The 19,461-nt window shown below is 46.5% G+C and overlaps 1 protein-coding gene across 2 annotated transcripts; it reads right to left on the reverse strand.

Annotated features, from left to right (window-relative positions):
• Positions 1-469: 469 nt before the first annotated feature.
• On the reverse strand, positions 470-19,053 carry LOC310772259 (SH2 domain-containing protein 1B). Of its 2 annotated transcripts, none has more exons than XM_083632015.1 (5): positions 18,791-19,053; positions 15,044-15,107; positions 13,362-13,533; positions 1,389-1,463; positions 470-1,120 (listed from the first exon to the last, which is right to left on the reverse strand). In XM_083632015.1, the coding sequence occupies exons 1-5, from the start codon at positions 18,931-18,933 to the stop codon at positions 1,041-1,043; spliced, it is 534 nt and encodes a 177-aa protein (XP_083488141.1). In that variant the 5' UTR covers positions 18,934-19,053; the 3' UTR covers positions 470-1,040. The 2 variants fall into 2 exon arrangements, with proteins under 2 accessions (XP_083488141.1, XP_083488142.1); XM_083632016.1 differs by having other exon boundaries at positions 1,385-1,463.
• Between the last annotated feature and the right edge of the window lie 408 nt (positions 19,054-19,461).

Genomic DNA, 19,461 nt, shown 5'->3' on the forward strand with positions numbered 1-19,461 from the left:
CCTGCTGACTAAACACACTCTGAGCTTACAGGTGGTCTTCAATAAGTTCACTTTACAACTCACTACTTTACAAAGACTATCTCAAGTTTGCTTCAGATAAACAGGGACAGGGCTTATATGTAAAAACAAACTAATAGAACTTATTGTGTCCACATGTCAACAATGAATGGAGGTGCCCCATCTTCCAATGTCAACACACTTATTTCTATTAAAGTGACTTATTTATTTAATGCCCCATGTTTTCTCTTGTTTGCTATGACATTTTTCTTTCCAAACTATCTGAGTGACAACAAGTGACAACATTATATATATATATATATATATATATATATATATATACGGTATATATATATATAGATATATATATATATGATGCTGAACAAGTTACAAATATAAAATAGAGGAAGCCAAACAGCTGGCTTGTAAACCAAAGTCACATGAAGTAGCTTGTTTATTGCACTGCGCAGAGTTTTGGTAACCCAAGTTCAAATGTCATCATTCAAACGAACCAAACTACAGGAGAGGAAAGACTCCGGACAGAGTTACATTACATTACATTACATTACATTACATTACATTACATTACAATGTAATGTAATGTAATGTAATGTACAGGAGAGGAAAGACTCCGGACAGAGTTCAAATAAACTGCTCCAAACATGCTCGGTGTGCTGCAAGTGAAAGTCTGACATTCTGTCGGTCCTGGGACACACCGGCCGCAGGGTAACACAGCTTGGGACACAGAGTAGTAGGAAAGAAATGCTTGTAACTGCAGGGGTAGAAGCATGTCAAAAGTTATGTTTGAAAATGTATGTCCATTTCTTGAAATTCCTTATGCCATATCCTGAAAATAAAGATCTAGTCTATGGAGCTGCTGTCGTTTTGTCCAGACTTCATTACTTAAAGGTCCAATAAGACACGCTGTCACTTTTTCCATTTTTCCAAAATGCCATCAGGACACTCTTGATGTCTTTACTGGCAACAGCTCCTTGTTCAGTTCAACCTGCTCCTTGTTCAGCTCAACCTGCTCCTTGTTCAGCTCAACCTGCTCCTTGTTCTGCATGTTCACATCTCACAGTCAGAGCGGCTACGTCAATGTCCGGAGGCTCAGCATCAACATCTAGACAAAACCACAGACCATGTCATTTGGTTTAGCAGAGAAAAAGGTCAAACTCAAAATCAATTGGGTTTCCATGCACATATTTGTATGGGCATTTTCAAAAACTATGAACGATTTTAAAAAGACAGAAAGAAAGAAAGAAAGAAAGAAAGAAAGAAAGAAAGAAAGAAAGAAAGAAAGAAAGAAAGAAAGAAAGAAAGAAAGAAAGAAAGAAAGAGAAAGAGAGACAGAGCCTTGGTGGCTTCAGAGGTTGCGGTGACTTACTTACTCTCATAGTCAGCTTCTTCTTTAGCTGCTGTGAGCGGCAGGACGTCAACGTAGTCCGGCTGCTGAACATCAACATCTAAACAAAAGCACAGAGCGTGTGAAAAAGGTCTAGCATAACATAGTACAAATAGGCTACTATAGATACTCACTGTGACTGATACTGCATGACAGAAAGAAAGAAAGAAAGAAAGAAAGAAAGAAAGAAAGAAAGAAAGAAAGAAAGAAAGAAAGAAAGAAAGAAAAAAAGAAAGAAAAACTAAAAAGAAAGAGAAAGCGATGCAGGCATGGCTTGGTGGTTTCAGAGGTGTGTGTGTGTGTGTGTGTGTGTGTGTGTGTGTGTGTGTGTGTGTGTGGGTGTGTGTGTGTGTGTGTGTGTGTGTGTGTGTGGGTGTGGGTGTGTGTGTGTGTGTGTGTGTGTGTGTGTGGGTGTGTGTGTGTGTGTGTGTGTGTGTGTGTGTGTGTGTGTGTGTGTGTGTGTGTGTGTGTGTGTGTGTGTGTGTGGGCCGGCTCCTGCGTCACCAGGGGCACCATGCTGGTCTGATGCGTAACGGACGATATGACATGATATGTCTTTCATAGGCTAGCGGGCTCATTTTTTAAAGCTAGGGTGATACTGGTGTCATATGAAACTAGAAGTCCTTAATGCATCCATTGGTACCATGTCATGCTAGCTTGTCGGGAAGGGGGGCTAAATAACACTCCAATGTTATGCTCAATTTTTACCCCCAAAAAATGCTAAACTAACATGGCCATTTTCAAAGGGGTCCCTTGACCTATCAGCTCAAGATATCTGAATGAGAATGGGTTCTATCGGTAGCCACGACGAGTCTCCTCTTTACAGATAGCCACTTTATGCTAATCCCATGCCGTGTTTTGCATACAGTACAAATTTGTTATTTTCACCTATTCTATTTTAATAGTTCTACATAGTTGGGTCCCTAAACAGTCTTGGAATTGCATAAATTGGGTATGCCTGGAAAGCTGAGACTCTTGTGGATTCAATGAGCCCAATTGTAATCGTGTGCGATGGATGACGCTATTCCGCATAGTAGCCATAGTAGTGAGACCATTTTTCGAAAGTTGACCTCACTGTATAACATGACTTATTGTGACCTCTAGGACAGGGGTTCCCAAACTTAAAGGAACACTCCGCCCATTTTCAACCAGCTTTGTATCATTAGAACATCAGTAGTATATCAGAAAACTGTAAACTGTTTTGAAGTCTGTCATTTAATTTGACAGTTATTGAGTGTTAAAGTGTGGACCAGTGACATCACTGGTCCACACTAACTCAAATTAATAACTCATTAACTCAAATCAACTCTCAATAACTGTCAAACTAGATGAATGATGAATAGTCTGACAGTTATTGAGAGTTGATTTGAGTTAATGAGTTATTCATTTGAGTAAGTGTGGACCAGTGATGTCACTGGTCCACACTTTAACACTCAATAACTGTCAAATTAAATGACAGACTTCAAAACCGTTTACAGTTTTCTGATATACTACTGATGTTCTAACGATACAAAGCTGGTTGAAAATGGGCCGAGTGTTCCTTTAAGAATACCGCCGCACACTTTGAAATCTGAAAATCATCTGGGGCCCACCCAAGTCAACCCTTTAATCACAACTCTGATCACCACACCAGACTAAGAGGATGTATTTCCCTATGTTTTTTCTATTTCATTAATAGAGCATGTGAACTTGGGCATAACGGAAATTAATAATCCATCCACATACAAACATTTAGGCAGATTGCCAACATTTCCAGCACCTCTTACTCATCGGAAGCATTTGCATGCATAACACATTTGTTGAGACAAACTGTGATGAGCAACAACAGCAAGAAATCAATCCACAAGCTATTAATGCTATTTAGGGTGTGAAGAATGCTACCTTATCTGTAGAGGGGAGACTCATGTCTACCGACTGAACCAATATTCATGCAGATAAATTGAGCTGAGAGGTCAAGGGACCCCTTGACCTTTTCCCTCGCCCAAATTTAACCCACGCTTGGAGTGTTATTTAGCCACCTTCCCGACAAGGTAGAATCTTATGCTTGGTACCAATAGATGCCTGAGGTCTTCTATTCACCTTATGTAGCCACGCCCATTTGACCCGGTTCTGTGGCCGTCCTACGACTTCCGGCTAAAAATAATAATAAAATAAAATAAAAAATGGCTGCGCTGCTCCAATATCATCTAACTCTGAATTAACTAATAATTTAGCCAATTGTATGTAACATACCAAATAAAAGCAAACGGCAATGTCTAAGAATGCAACGCCATGTAACTGGCTCGTTAAGTCTCGCATTCCAGGGAATTACGTTAACGTCTGCGGGTCTTTATTGACGTTAATGGCTCGCGCTGCCTCGGAGGAGAGGAAACTATCCGAAGATTTCTTTGTTGGAGTCGAGGTATGTTTTACAAGAAAGTGCTCGTCATTGTCGACGATAACGTTATCTGACCTGGCTAACAGTGGATACTTGCTTGCTTGCTGTGTACCGGCTCAAAGTAGTAGGCTACGTTATTTATTTTACCCCTTCACTGTCCACTCCAAAAACAACTCTTTTATTTTGCGCCGTGACCGGCGGAAGTGTTAGAAGGACCCGGAAGAATTTGGTCCACTGTAAGGTCTGAACATAAGGTGAATAGGCCTACCTTTTTTTTTACATCAAAAGTCACACTAGTACCTGTGTTTTTGTTACCCAGGACAGCAGCAGGGGGTAGCAGCAGCAGCATCACCTTTTAATTTTTTATAGCACACTCAACCTGCGTTTCTCCACGGCTGCAGGCTCTCTCTTCCCACTCCCTTCTCCGTTCCCCTCTCATGGCTGTCCAGGCGCAGTGTCAGGTGATACAGGCCAAAACAAAATGGAAACTTCTGGGTAAAAAGCTCAAACTAATGTCAAGTAAATAGCCTGACTGATGCACGTTGGAGGAGAAAATGGGGTTTCAACAAACGAAGCAGCAAACATTGTATCTCAAAACATTAACATTGTGCAGTACCTCCACAGCCCTGGAGAAGTGGGTAGACTGTAATTTATGCCCCTCCCCCGGCCGCTTTTTGATATATATTGTAGGGGGTTGTTCCTGGGGGGAAGGGGTGTATGTGACCATCCTGTAGGAGGCATGGTCAGTCAAGCTAGGGAATGAGCTAGAGTGGTCGTGTGTGGAGCTAGCAGCAAGGCTACCGCTGGAAGCTAATAGAATGAGCCTGTGAATAAAAGCCCTGTACCAACTACTGTCTCCTGGTTCCTGTGGACGAATACATGATTCGTTACACTGGTGTCAGAAAGTAAAGCGATAACGCCTCTGATTCGGCCGAGAGGGGAGAGAGTGAGGAGGAACGACGGAGAAAGTTGGAACCGACAGCTTTTGGGCTCGAGCGAATAAAGTGCGGAACGGAGCCGCCCGAAGATGAAGAGGGAGATGGAAGAGGCTGAAGCCTCGGTGTGCGCGGAGATGAGGAATACGGTGGAGGGCGTAAGGGGGGAATACAGACGGATGAGGGAGGAATACAGACGGATGAGGGAGAGCCTCGGGCGGGAGGAGAACGATGCCGAACCGAGCCCCTCTAACAGACAGGGACCCGTGCGCGGAGCAGCGGAAGCCGAGGGAGACCCCGTGCAGCTGGCGCCAGTGAGAAGCGGCGGGCGGGTCCCCATCAAGACGCAGAAGTATGCCGGTAAGCAGAGTTGGGAGGCGTTTCAGGCCCAATTCGAACTGATAGCGGCTGATGAGGGCTGGACAAAGCAAGAGAAAGGAATAAAGCTAGCGGCGTGTCTAGTGGACGACGCGGTAGCATGCTTGCTACTGCTAAGCCCAAGGGAAAGAGGTGACTATGGAGCACTGGTGGGGGCCCTGCAGAGGAGATTCGGCCAGTGTGAGCTGCCGAGTATACAACGCGCCGAGCTGTGTAACAGACGCCGGCAGCCTGGCGAGCCACTGCGTGTTTTGGCTAATGACATTGAGACTCTATCAAGGAGGGCATATACGGACATGTTGCTAGAGGTGCAGAGTGAACTGGCCAGGGATCAGTTTGTTCGAGCTTTGACCCCGGAGTGGCTGCGCGCCCAGACCCGGCTGACACACCCAAGGACGCTGCAGGAGGCGCTGGAGCTGGCATCAGAGAGAGAGATCGTGGGGGCGACGGCCAGGGGGGACGGCACGATGGAGGCCGCCCCCGTGGCGAGAATGGCAGTGGAGAGCCCGCCACGGGAAGAGCCGGCGTGGAAGAGTGCGTTGGCGGAGCAAAGCAGCATGGTGCGGGAGCTATCTGAGTCGGTGCGCCAGTTAGGAGAACAACTGCTCCGAAGCGCGACCCTGCAGCCCACACCACGAGACAATACCTAGCCCAGGGGGCCCGGGGCCATGCGCTGTTGGACCTGTGGACGCCCCGGGCATCGGGCCAGAGAGTGCCGCGGAGGAGCGTGGAACCAGGGAAACGGCGCGGGGCCCGTCTAAGAGGGGCGAGACGGGCCCCCTACGTCATATTCCCTATGGCCACGTCACCGTTGGAGGGGGCCCAGCGGTACAGACGGGGAGGTGGGGCTCCGCCTTCCCCCGAAGCAGACGACATCGCCGGCGCTGTCAGCATGCGGAACGGGCCGCACACGATGAATGGCTGCCATGTTCAGGTCGTCCTGCAAGGGAAGTCCTGTTTCGCCCTGGTGGACACGGGGTGTACGGCAACGCTGGTGAACGCCAACATGATGACAGAGGGAGCGCTTCTGGAGCAGCCAGCGGACCAGCTGCTGAGGACAGTATCCGGTGAGTTGATGCCGATGAGGGGAAGGGGGTCCGTGATGATAACTGTGGGGGGACAGACAGTGGACTTTCCAGTATGGGTAGTGGAGATGGCGGGGCCCTGTATCTTGGGGGAGGACTACTTGACGCTAAACCAATGCACAGTAGACCTGGGAAAGAGGACACTTACGTTCGCAGGGGGGCCAGTAGTCCAGATGGGCCACCCTCCCACCGCTCCAGGGGAGCAACCAAACCAAGGGCGTCGTTTTGGTCTCAAAGTTGGTAGGGTCGAGGACGGCATGAGGGGAGCTTTTTTTTTTTCCTTTTTTAGCCATATTTAGAGGAATATCTCATTTTAAATAAAAAAAATTGGTTTCTTTTAACCTTTTTTAGCCATATTTATGTGTCCTGTCAGCATAATTGTAACTAACAAACACAAACTGTAGGTTTAGCCATCTAATCATGTTCTTTCACAAACAGCCGGTTTGGAAAGAAAACATTGCCACTGAAACCCACACACCATGCATAAAAGAATGTGCACTGACTTATTATACTAACTTTCACTTACCAGTAATATTACAGTGGAACAGAAAGTGCATTTTCATATCCATCAATATATTTCAACAAAATATACACAACATTCAGCCTATTACAACTTTCTGTTCTATAGTATTCTTCCTTTTCTGGTTTTCTGCATGCATCCAAACATCTTCACATTCATCAGTAAGCCCACCAGTCCAAATATAGCTACATTACTTTGTTTTCTTTCTGTTCTATAGAATGCCTCATTTAAAATTTTCTCATTTCTGCATGCATACCTCACCTCATCATCAGACCCTGATGCACCAGATGCACCTGTTGCATCAGCGTGCTCTACATCTCTCTCTTGGTTGCTGGTGCTGCTGTGTCTCTTCACTCTCTCTCTGCCGTGTCCCTTCACTCTCTCTCTCTCTTGGTTGCTGCTGCTCCGTCTCTCCACTCTCTCTCTGCCGTGTCCCTTCACTCTCTCTCTGCTGTGTCCCTTCACTCTCTCTCTCTCTTGGTTGCTGCTGCTCCGTCTCTCCACTCTCTCTCTGCCGTGTCCCTTCACTCTCTCTCTGCTGTGTCCCTTCACTCTCTCTCTCTCTTGGTTGCTGCTGCTCCGTCTCTCCACTCTCTCTCTGCCGTGTCCCTTCACTCTCTCTCTGCTGTGTCCCTTCACTCTCTCTCTCTCTTGGTTGCTGCTGCTCCGTCTCTCCACTCTCTCTCTGCCGTGTCCCTTCACTCTCTCTCTGCTGTGTCCCTTCACTCTCTCTCTCTCTTGGTTGCTGCTGCTCCGTCTCTCCACTCTCTCTCTGCCGTGTCCCTTCACTCTCTCTCTGCTGTGTCCCTTCACTCTCTCTCTCTCTTGGTTGCTGCTGCTCCGTCTCTCCACTCTCTCTCTGCCGTGTCCCTTCACTCTCTCTCTGCTGTGTCCCTTCACTCTCTCTCTCTCTTGGTTGCTGCTGCTCCGTCTCTCCACTCTCTCTCTGCCGTGTCCCTTCACTCTCTCTCTGCTGTGTCCCTTCACTCTCTCTCTCTCTTGGTTGCTGCTGCTCCGTCTCTCCACTCTCTCTCTGCCGTGTCCCTTCACTCTCTCTCTGCTGTGTCCCTTCACTCTCTCTCTCTCTTGGTTGCTGCTGCTCCGTCTCTCCACTCTCTCTCTGCTGTGTCCCTTCACTCTCTCTCTGCTGTGTCCCTTCACTCTCTCTCTCTCTTGGTTGCTGCTGCTCCGTCTCTCCACTCTCTCTCTGCTGTGTCCCTTCACTCTCACTCTCTCTTGGTTGCTGCTGTGTTTCCTACGTAAAAAAAAAAAAAAAAAAAAATCATGGGAGAAATTCATTTTTCAAAATGGGGGGAATTCCCCCCTTGCTTCATATAGGGGGATACACAGTTTGGGGGGGGGGTGATACTACTTAGTCTATGCATGTAACAACAATGCATGTAACATGTACACATGCATGTAACTGGACAGGACACTTTTCTCTAGCATCTTCTTGCTCGCGTTTTGCAGGTTAGCAGCTGTAATGTAAAATGATACTCTGCTGGTTCACACAGTTTAACGTTATAAGATAAGATATTACTTTATTGTCAGACAGAGTCCGAAATTTGTCTTGCATCCTCAGACACTTGTTTCTCATCGATACATACAACAGTGCAAAACAACAACCAACACCATCCTCAAAGTGCATAGTAGCCAAAACAATAACAATAACAAAAGACAGTGGCTGCAGCGCTTCCTAAGTCCTACAGCCTCTAGCCTGATTCAACAGTTTGACTGACAGCCTGGGGCACAAATGCGACGCGTGATGCGCGTCAGACTTTCAGTAATAAAATTAGTGGTGTGTTCGTTACTTACAGTTGCTGTATGGGGACGCTCAAAATAGCTTCTGATGTCTCTCTTTTTCCGAGCGGGAGGGCGAGGAGGCGGCATGTCGGCATGTTAGTGTGTGTCAGAGCCATGTGTGTGGGTGGGCGTTTGTTTGGTCATCAGCCAAATGAGCCAATCAAACGTGAGTTTCGGCTAATTTTTTTTGACTGCCCATTCAGTTGTGAAAAACAGGGGTAAATGTAACTTTGAACATATTGCAAACTAATTTCACTCAATAATGGTCGGGTCAATTATATCCTTGCAAAATATGGGAAGACAATCTAAATTACCTATATAACTGCACTCCAAAGATAATGCAAATAAGGTTGCTTAAAAGTTGGTAGGGACAATTGGACACCCTGAAATGTTGGTAGGGTCTTGACCCTAGCAACCCTACCCAAATCGACGCGCTTGAACCAAACGTCAATAGCATCACTGTATACCACGTCACGGTTGAGCACGGGCCCCACTCGGAGCCGCAAAAGAGACTGTGTTGGACATGCGGGAAACCGGGGCACTTAGCGAGATGGTGTCGCAGCGGTCCCGGGGAACAGACCAGGTACGCGGGACAATGATATGGACAGCAGGGAGCCTGCTGGGCATGCGGCGCGATTGGACACTTGGCCAGAGAGTGTCGAAAGGCTGTCGGGGACCAGAGGACAGCGGGACAAGAGAGACGTGCAGGCGGCGGGCAGGTGAGACTCTGCTGGACTTGCCGTTCGCCTGAGCACTTAGCCAGAAACTGCACTGCGCCCCCCACGGTTGCTGTGCGGAAAGCCGAGGTGGAGATCGAGGCCGGTTGTGTTCCCCCTGCTGTCCTGAACACGCCGCCCCCTGGGGGAGGGGGGCGGGAGGACGACCGAGTGCAGGAGGTGGAGGAAGACGAGGAGGACTGTCCAGATGTGGACCTGGAGGACGACGGCGTGACCATCATGGATGTCGTCGTGGGTGAGTGGAAACGCAGGCAGGCGGAGGACGCGGAGATCGGTCCAGTGCTTGCGTGGGTGGCGGCCCCCCGTGGAGGAGACTCACCTGTGTTCCGGTCCCACGAAGGGACTGTGGAACATGTTTACCGACCTGCGTCTGGATGAAGATGGGCTGTTGGAGAGAACAGGGCACGGGGTAAAGGGGAGGCAGACGGTTGTGCCCAGATACCTGCGGGGGTTGGTTGTGCGGTGGGCGCACAGGGGCCACAGTGGTAAGGGGCATGACGAGCCTGAGAAGATGCCCCGCAATGTTCGTGCACTTTTCTACTGGGCCGGACGCGAGGAGGACGTGTGGAGATACTGCAGTGCGTGTGATGACTGTGGGGCACCGAGGGGGGACCGAAAAGAGTTACACTGCAGAGGACTAACCCCACTGGGGGTTGAGCGGGACTAGAGTGCTTCAGGTGGAACAGAAGCTTTGGAAGGGGGGATGGAAATGGTGGTAATTGAAATGTTGTGAGGGGAATGTTAATTGAAATGATGGGTTGAATTTAAATGTTGGTGAAAAAAGAGAAATAATGGAAAACTAGACATTATGGAGTACCTGATGAAAACTAGACAATATGGTGTGCTGTAATAAGAAGGGACTGTTTGTGGGAATTAGAATTTGATGTGGTGACGGGGGGAAAATGTTATGGGGTTGGTGTGTTTTGGTACAGGGGGATATGTGTGGGTTGTGGGTGTCGCGTGGGCGCGACTTCTTGTTGGGTGAGGAGTATGTAGCGATCCAGGTAATTACAGGTAATGTGGTGTTTCCGTGTTTAGCTAGGAACTGATGTGTGGGGGTTGTTCCTGGGGGGAAGGGGTGTATGTGACCATCGTGTAGGAGGCATGGTCAGTCAAGCTAGGGAATGAGCTAGAGTGGTCGTGTGTGGAGCTAGCAGCAAGGCTACCGCTGGAAGCTAATAGAATAGAATGAGCCTGTGAATAAAAGCCCTGTACCAACTACTGTCTCCTGGTTCCTGTGGACGAATACATGATTTGTTACAATATGTAACAGGGTTGCCTTTAGGACCCAGGGGAGGGAAGCCATGTTATTTAGAGGGGAGGGAAACAGAGCTCTCCCTTTCCACTACCGGCTCACAGAAGACAGGGTGCAGACACACTGCAAGCACACCAAACATTTGTTTGTTGGTGAGCACCGAGACGAAGAAACTGCGCTCGCCGTATAGGCAGTTGCATGCTGTAATCACACGTCCAGGCATCTGCTGGCAGCTTGTAGCAATACAAACCCGTGGTGTGGAGTGACGTCTCTTCCAGTCAGCTGTGTTTCACACTGTGTGGAGTGTGAAATGCAGCTTATGTTTGTTCCAGTCATCTGACGGTAGAAATACAACCTGGGTGTGGAGTGTGAAATTGCCGCTGGGGGTAGGTGTAGTACTCGTGGTCAGGCCCGGCGCTAGGGGCGGGCCTGACCGGGCCGGGCCCCCCCATTCAACAAACTGGCCCCCCCATTCCAAAAAAAAAAAAAAAATTTTTTTTTTTTTTTTTTGCTAAACGTTTTTCCGTTTTTCTGTTTTAAAGTTTAACATGGAATCTGGCTGTCATCAGGCATTGATTAACTGAATGCTATTGCTAACTGTTACTTTGAACATCCATTTGCAATGATTCTGGCTGGATATTAACTATTGTAAATTTGTCGCAATGAATGCAATTTGTGCACAATGTGTAAATACACTTAATATTAATTGTTTAGGCCTAATTATTTGTAAAGTCACAACACATTAGAGATGTGTGTAGTTCTTCACAGATTTAGCCTCTTCATTTTGCTCTCAAATGCACCAGGTTGACGAATTTTACTTTAAAATGTACAAAATCTTCTTCCGGGGGAGAATCCCCCCGGACCCCCCTTGGGTAGCTTGGCCCCCCCAAGCTAGTGGCAGGCCCCCTCTGTAACTTGGGTCTGGAGCCGGGCCTGCTCGTGGTAGCTACAGGAGTGCCTTCAAAAGACTGTCACTGTTTTTTCCCTATATCGAGTTATATTGGGCCTTTTTGTTTATTTCATCAACTGTTTTCATTTAGTACCTTTTACGTCACATAACTGGGCTTCGTGCAATATACTGTCCGGAGCTGTGCAATACCTTCTTGATCTTCTAACCAACTGGGATTAGTGGCTCAGTACAAACCTACAGTAGTTACCCCTTATTATAACTTGGTTGCTGTGTTGACCAACCTTTTGATTCCCTGTGGATATCCTTATATCCCGTTTGTGATTTCTTACGTGTGCCGTGACTATTTGCCCTTTGGGGATTCTATTACTAGCATGCTTATTTATTGGGTTCTAGATACTGTGCTACCCTAATAGCACCCGTTATTTTGGCCGCCGCCGAAGGGCCTTCCGTGCCCCGTATATTGCGCTGTCGCCCAGCCCAGACCTTTTGCTACTGTGTAGCAAACACAACTGTTATTTAATTGCCTTTTTATTTGGAAATTATTGTAATAAACTTAATACTTTTGGTAAATCAGCCTTCTGTCCGTTCATTTGGGCACTTACCTGCAGGATCCAGATTACAAACTGTTAAGTGTGGCTATACACCATTTTGGTCACTACATATATATATATATATATATATATATATATATATATATATATATATATATATATATATATTATATATATATATATATATATATATATATATATATATATATATATATATATATATATATATATATATATATATATATATATGTGTGTGTGTATGTATATGTGACTATACTTACTAGTTTCAACTACTTTTGCTGGGCAGTCATTATTGGTGTCTACAAAAACAAAAAAATCCCTCCAAACAGGCGCCCCTAACGACCAGAGGAGGCACCACATCAGCAACCAGGATATTGCATGTTTTGGTGAAGGGGTTCCTATGTGAAGGAAACCCCCGGGAGGCACAAACAACATTTTGATTGAATTATAGGCTACAATGTAACAATGAGAACAATTAGGTCACCAAATTCCAAACCAACTAAGTTAATTTGAACCAAAGTAGCTGCCAAAATAATAGAAGCATTCAAGTAATTGAGGGATGCATTATTATAGAAAGCAGGCTAAATTGCAACCCCCCAATGTGTGACTGTTTCTCTCCTGACATACAGTAACAGGTTTTATTTTGAAAATCGACAGGATGTTTTATTTTATTATTCTCGTGAATTCCTGCTCAGCTCGATCTGCTCTGTGCTGCTTGACGCAACTCAAACAGTGAAAATACACAGGCTGATTTGTTTAGTGGAGCAGAGCGGAGAGCCGCTTCGGGCACACGTCTGGTGGGCAGAAAAGAGAAAAAACTTGAATGATGCGCATCAAAGGAGATTTAGAAGTGAGTAGACGCAAAGCCGTCTGACAAATAAGTAGGTATAGACGTCGTCTACCTGCGTCTATACCCTCCACTACACCACTGTCCACGGCCCACTAGTGGAGCGCGGCCAGGGAATCACTGCTCTAGGATACTCAGAACCTTAACTTTACAACCACAAACTAGAGATGTAGGGCATTCAGGGGATGTCTGGATTTCCTAGGTATATTGACAATAGATACACTGCATGAAATAGGCCACGCCCTTCACGGGGGATAGCGCTCCATTCACTCCCACACACCAGCGCTATTTTCCTTGTGGTATACCGCGTGGTATTTTGATGTGTGATGTTAATGTGGTCAAATCTCACCTTGTGCACCAAAATGGCTAGAGCCGGCCCTGTGTGTGTGTGTGTGTGTGTGTGTGTGTGTGTCTGTGTGTGTGTGTCTGTGTGTGTGTGTGTGTGTGTGTGTGTGTGTGTGTGTGTGTCTGTGTGTGTGTGTGTGTGTGTGTGTGTGTGTGTGTGTGTGTGTGTGTGTGTGTGGTTTTAGTGTGACTTACTCGCATACTCAGGCTGGTCCTCAGCTGCTGTGGGTGGGGGGCGTATGAGCAGGGCTGTCTTCCTCTTCAGAGAGTGGCGGAGGTGCATGGTCAGGCCCTGGTTCTTCCTCTTATAATGACGGATCAGATCCTCCAGCGTCTTGAAGCACTTCTCCTCCACTCCTGTCGCTGCCTGCAGTCAACAAACAACAGCAACAACAACAACAAACGTGCAGGAAGAGAAAACACAATAAGAAGGGAAAAACTACAATATATAAGAATGGGGGAAAACTACAACATATAAGAAAGCTGAACAACTATAGACGGTTTTAACTTGACAACATAAACATTCCAAATTGCTCATAGCTAACTTCCTGTTGCAGTGTTTGCTAGTACAATAGCTAACAGGAAATAAGCTAGGTTTCAAGCTGTATATCCTAGCAACACAATTCTGTGAAAACGTCTACTCAACTACAGTATGTACAGTTTAGTAGTAGGGGAGAGTGGGGTAAGATGAGCCACTTTTTACTCATGTCGTCCTCAAGGCAAGGAAAAATGAGACAGAAGTCAAGTCAAGTCAAGTCAAGTTTATTTATATAGCCCTAATTCACAAGCATGTCTCAGAGGGCTTCACAGAAAGTATGTCTAGCTGATTCTAGCTAACACACAGTAACAAGAATATACAGAATAAAGATAACATTTGAACATTTGAAGAAAGCAGGAGAGTGGAGGAGGGAGGGAGAGGGAGGAGAGGGGGGAGGTGGGGAGAAAATAGGAAATGTGGAGGAGGAGAGAACAGAGGAGGAGAGATGAGTGTGCAGGGGAGGGAGAGCCAGGGTAGGGGTAGGGTCTAGGGTTGGGGGAGGGGAGGGAGTAGGATACGGGCCCGGATTAGGGCGACGGTGGGGGGAAATGGGAAATGTGGAGGAGGAGAGAACAGAGAAGGAGAGGGTGCAGGGGAGGGAGAGCAGGGGGAATGTGAGAGGGAGGAGAGGGCAGAGAGGAGGAGAGAACAGAGAAGGAGAGGTGGGAGGGCGCAGGGGAAGGAGAGCAGCAGGAATGTGAGAGAGGGGAGAGGACAGAGAGGAGGAGAGAACAGAGAAGGAGAGGTGGAAGGGTACAGGGGAGGTAGAGTAGAGGTAGGGTCTAGGGTGGAGGGAGGGAGTAGGATACGGGCCCGGATTAGGGCGAGGGTGGGGAGAAAATGGGAAATGTGGAGGAGGAGAGAACAGAGAAGGAGAGGTGGGAGGGTGCAGGGGAAGGAGAGCAGGGGGAATGTGAGAGAGGGGGGAGGACAGAAGTACAATGAACACATCTACCCTTATTTCAGGATGTCACCTACATAATGGAATTATGTAGAGACCAACAAAGTGTTAAACAAATCCAAATGATTTCATATTTCTGATTCTTATAGTCGCCCTTTGTCTTGATGGAAAGACAAAGGCTTTGGAAAGAAATTCACACATAGGATCAACTTCACTGTTTATATTTGACTACTGTTCTTTACAAACATTTAAGCAGAAGACTGATGTTGAGAAGTTGTTGGATAAGATGTTGATGAGAGGGTAAGGCTGTCTGTGTGTGTGTGTGTGTGTGTGTGTGTGTATGTGTGTGTGTGTGTGTGTGTGTGTGTGTGTGTGTGTGTGTGTGTGTGTGTGTGTGTGCGTGCGTGCGTGCGTGTGTGTGTGTGTGTGCATGCCTACCTGCATAGTATAGTGTCCAGTGCGTGTCTGAAGCAGTCTGTAGGTATACACCACATGCTTTTTACTGCAGAGATAGACAGGACACACATTACTACAACTACAACAACAACAACAACAACAACAACAATGAAAGAAAGTCTGTGATGTCGAAAATATATATAATATAATAATCTTTAGATGAAATGTAAATGATCCTGTGTGGAGATTGAGTACTATTGGTAGAGATGTGACCAAGTCAACTTTGTATCAGAGAGGATACACGCACATCCAAAAGCCAAGTTGGGCAGGTGCTGAGCTCAAAGGTGAACAATAAGTGAAAAATGAATAAAAAGCTCGCACACTGCAAGGGCTCCTAGTTTGTGATTTTTATTTCAAACACCCAAAGAAAATGTGACGTTTCGAGCAAAGCTCTTCATCAGACAGTCAAGTCAACTTTGTCCCAATTCTGTAGAACAGCAAGTCAAGTCAGAAGAAATCAAGACTCCAATATTAATTTAATATTTTTCTAAATAGAACAGTAAATATCTAAGACTTTTAAATGCAATATTGTTTTAAGCATTCATTAAGTACTGTATTACTAAATACTTAATTCATCATTTATAAAGCATTGTTCATACACTACTAAGCATTAGTAAGTAATTCATGAACACAGTTATACATGTTTTATTCTTGATTAATAAGCAAATTTATATGTCAACTGTGCCATTTTCTATAGTCAAGGGTAATGAAAAGACTGATGAATACAGAAAACATGAATAGGCTACTTGATTCTTAACTTGCTCCTGAAACCTGGTACCTGTTAGCCTTCACAAGTGCATCACATTGGATTGAAGGACTTCTCAGTGCAATTTTTTACACTTTGCAAAGTCATCCTGTGGGCCGGATTGGACCCTTTGGCGGGCCGGTTTTGGCCCCCAGCCGTATGTATTTTTCACTTGTGTCTCCATCACTAAATGGTCAAATATTTTCATTACCCTTGACTATAGAGAATTGCACAGTTGACATCAATTGTAATGCAAAGTTACAGACTACAATCTATAATTTGTTTGATGGTGAGCTAACACTACGTGAAAACATATTCTTAGAATGTTGTTGCTGTAATTTTTTACCCTAAGGGTGCTTTCTCACGATTGCTTTCATTCCGTTCACGTCCGCACCCGGGCATGATTCCCCCCCCCCCCCCCCCCCCCCCCCCCCCTTCCTCCTCTCCCCCACTCGTCAACTTTCACATTACAAAATATATTTTGTGCTCGGGAACGGAACGGAACACTTGCAGAGTGCACTTGCATCATCAACTACGCCTGGAATGTATCCTCGCCCGTGTGTTGTTTATGTGATTCGGAAACGGTTGGCGTTCCTTTCCCGGGCACGCCAAAGCGTTATCCAGGCCACCTTTTCAAGTGGACCCTGTAACGGAAGACAACGTTCACACTCATGAAACGAATCGCACCTGGGGTCAATTTGGGGACAAGTGTGGTTCTGAATTTAACCAGGTAAGTCATTAAGAACAAATTCTTATTTACAATGGCGACCTGCCAGAAGGCACAGCCTTTTGAGGGATAGGGGGTAGGGGATAAAATAAATACAAAGTTACTTAGAACAAATTAAAACACAAGTTAAAACACAGTTAAAACATAGCAAGACAGACGGAGCAAATAAAACAAAAACAGTCGGAGCAGACAGGCAGGGGATAAGAACTAGTTCAGGAAGCAGTTGCAGGTGTCAGTGAATATGTCCATGATAGAGTCCTTGAAAGCTGACTTGGAGATGAAATTGTCCAGTTTTAGTGTTTTTGTAAGCCATTCCAGTCTGTGGGCACGGCAGATTGGAATGACCACTGACCGATTACAGAATGAGTTTTGGGGATTTTTAGCAGGATGAGGTTAGCAGAACGGGTGTTGTATGCGGCAGGTGCAATTTGCAGCAAACTACACAGGTAGGGGGGTGACAGACCAAGGAGAGTTTTGTAAATTAGCATGAACCAGTGTATTTCGCGACGGGTGTGTAGGGATGGCCAGTTTACAGAGGAATATAAAGTGCAGTGGTGAGTTCTGAAAGGGGCATTTGTAGCGAAACGGATGGCAGAGTGATAGATAACATCAAGCTTCTGCAGAGTAGTTTTGCAGGCAGATCGGTAGATGGTGTCACTATAGTCTAACATGGGAAGAACTGTCATTTTAACCAGGGTGAGTCTAGCAGAGAGAGTGAAAGAGCAGCGCATTCTATAGAGAAAGCCAATTTTTGATTTGACCTTGGCTTGCAACTTGTTGATATGCTGAGAAAATGACAGAGTGTTGTCCAGCCATATGCCCAGATATTTATATTCAGAGACCTGCTCTATAGGGTCGCTCCATTGAGGGTACTGATCAGAGGAGGTGACATGAGCACAGGGCCCTTTTTACTGAACCACATGACCTTGGTCTTAGAGGTGTTTAACATGAGGCGTAGGGAGGAGAAAACCTGTTGCTGTTGAAACTAGACTGGAGAGTTGTGACTACAGCATCTGGGGTAGGGCCAGAGGCGTACAGAATGGTGTCGTCGGCATAAAGGTGAATGAGTGAGCCACCAACAGAGATAGCTAAATCATTTATATACACAGAGAACAAAGTTGGACCTAATATGGAGCCCTGAGGCACACGCGAGTGTGTGAAAGCACCCTAAAAGAATCAGGAACATTTGGAGGTTTTCTCATGTATAGGTTATTATTGATTTTCTTTGTCTGGCCCACTCCGAGACCAAATTGGGTTGCATGTGGCCTGTGAAGTAAGATGAGTTTGACAGCCCTGTGTCGGGCCTGGAGGGGTGCTTAGAGAGAGGGGATAGGTAGCTCTGCTCGGGGCTGGAGGGGTGCTTAGAGAGAGGGGATAGGTAGCTCTGCTCGGGGCTGGAGGGGTGCTTAGAGAGAGGGGATAGGTAGCTCTGCTCGGGGCTGGAGGGGTGCTTAGAGAGAGGGGAGAGGTAGCTCTGCTCGGGGCTGGAGGGGTGCTTAGAGAGAGGGGATAGGTAGCTCTGGTTGCTGGGAAGGACTGTGGTGGGGTAAGGGGTGGGGCTAGAGGAAAGGGGGCGTATGAATGGCCACAACACTGCGCTGTGGGCTTCAAGGTGTTTGTGCTCGTGTGAGTCTGGACAGACGTAGACTGCTGACTTGTTGGCGGAAGCATAGAACCACAAGGCGATATTTCTAGTAGGCCTAATAAAGGGAAGTCTAACGCTGCTGACGACATTACCAGGCAGCCACAGCACACTATTCAGCCAAGTTCAGAAAGGTGGAACACGTACACAGACTCCATTCCTAAAGTGCAAATACTCATTTAAAATACGCTCTGGTAGAAGTTTGAAGTATCCATATGTGAGAATATTTTATTGACAGACACGACTTTGTCCAGAATTACATGACTGTCTGTCTGTATTGCAGGCAGATAGATACTGTAACAGAGGAACTGTGATCAAAACAGTGATTAATCTACAGTAGCCTCTGTGTTAAAATCTTGTAAATAAAGTAATACTGATTTACTGATTACTGAGTTAACACTTCATCAATTTCCTGGGGACCGCCTGGAACCCCCTTAAGGACCCGTGGTGGTCCCCGGACCCTGTTGAGAACCACTGTTAGCTCGACCGCCTTCTTCTAGATCAGTGGTGATAGTTCTAGCTTATACTTTTTAAAATGCTATATAACATTCATCGGTTGTTCAGTCTCGTTCCTACAACCCTATTGGCTGCCAACCTGCAGACTTGAATACTCACTAGACACACAGGCACATGGCTCCCTGGATGGTCTCGCTGTCTCTGATCAGGTAGGCTCCATCCTTTCCCTTCTTCCCCAGCAGCTCCTCACACTCATGCTTGCTGATGGCGCCGTGGAAACACACCGGCAACGCTGTCGCCATGGCGACGAGAGCCCCTTATCTGTCACCATGAGCCTCCCTGACCCGCTTCATCTCGACATGGCAGGTCAGCGTTCCTGTTCTGAACGCACAGAGAAAGTTAGCTCTGTGTGTCAGCAAGTCATACAGAGTTACAGTACGTCTGTGTACCAGTAAGTCACAGTCACTCAAGGTCGTACAGGAAAATGAGCAGCACAGAGACCACAGACACTGACTAGCCAACCAGTGTCACAGGAAGTGTGTGTGTGTATGTGAGTGTGTGTGTGTGTGTGTGTGTGTGTGTGTATGTGTGTGTGTGTGTGTGTGTGCGTGTGCGTGCGTGTGTGTGTGTGTGTGTGTGTGTGTGTGTGTGTGTGTGTGTGTGTGTGCGTACGTGTGCGTGCGTGTGTGTGCGCGTGTGTGCGTGCATGCGTGCGTGCGTGTGTGTGTGCGTGTGTGCACACAGTATATTATATATTACTCTGGTTGAACAACCAACCAGAGTGACTGACACCTCCCAAACAAAGATAGATCTAATTTTCACAAACAAAA

Source organism: Poromitra crassiceps, assembly GCF_964638095.1.
Source record: "Poromitra crassiceps genome assembly, chromosome: 2".
Taxonomy (NCBI): Eukaryota; Metazoa; Chordata; class Actinopteri; order Beryciformes; family Melamphaidae; genus Poromitra; species Poromitra crassiceps.

Excerpts from the sequence above, each read along its gene's own strand:
- LOC310772259 (XM_083632015.1), bottom strand. The coding sequence starts at position 18,933 with ATGGCGACAGCGTTGCCGGTGTGTTTCCACGGCGCCATCAGCAAGCAT. Across the intron at positions 13,534-15,043 it reads CTGGACACTATACTATGCAG|GCAGCGACAGGAGTGGAGGA; the intron begins GTAGGCATGCAC and ends TGTTGACTGCAG. Across the intron at positions 1,121-1,388 it reads AGAAGAAGCTGACTATGAGA|ATGTTGATGCTGAGCCTCCG; the intron begins GTAAGTAAGTCA and ends GGTTTTGTCTAG.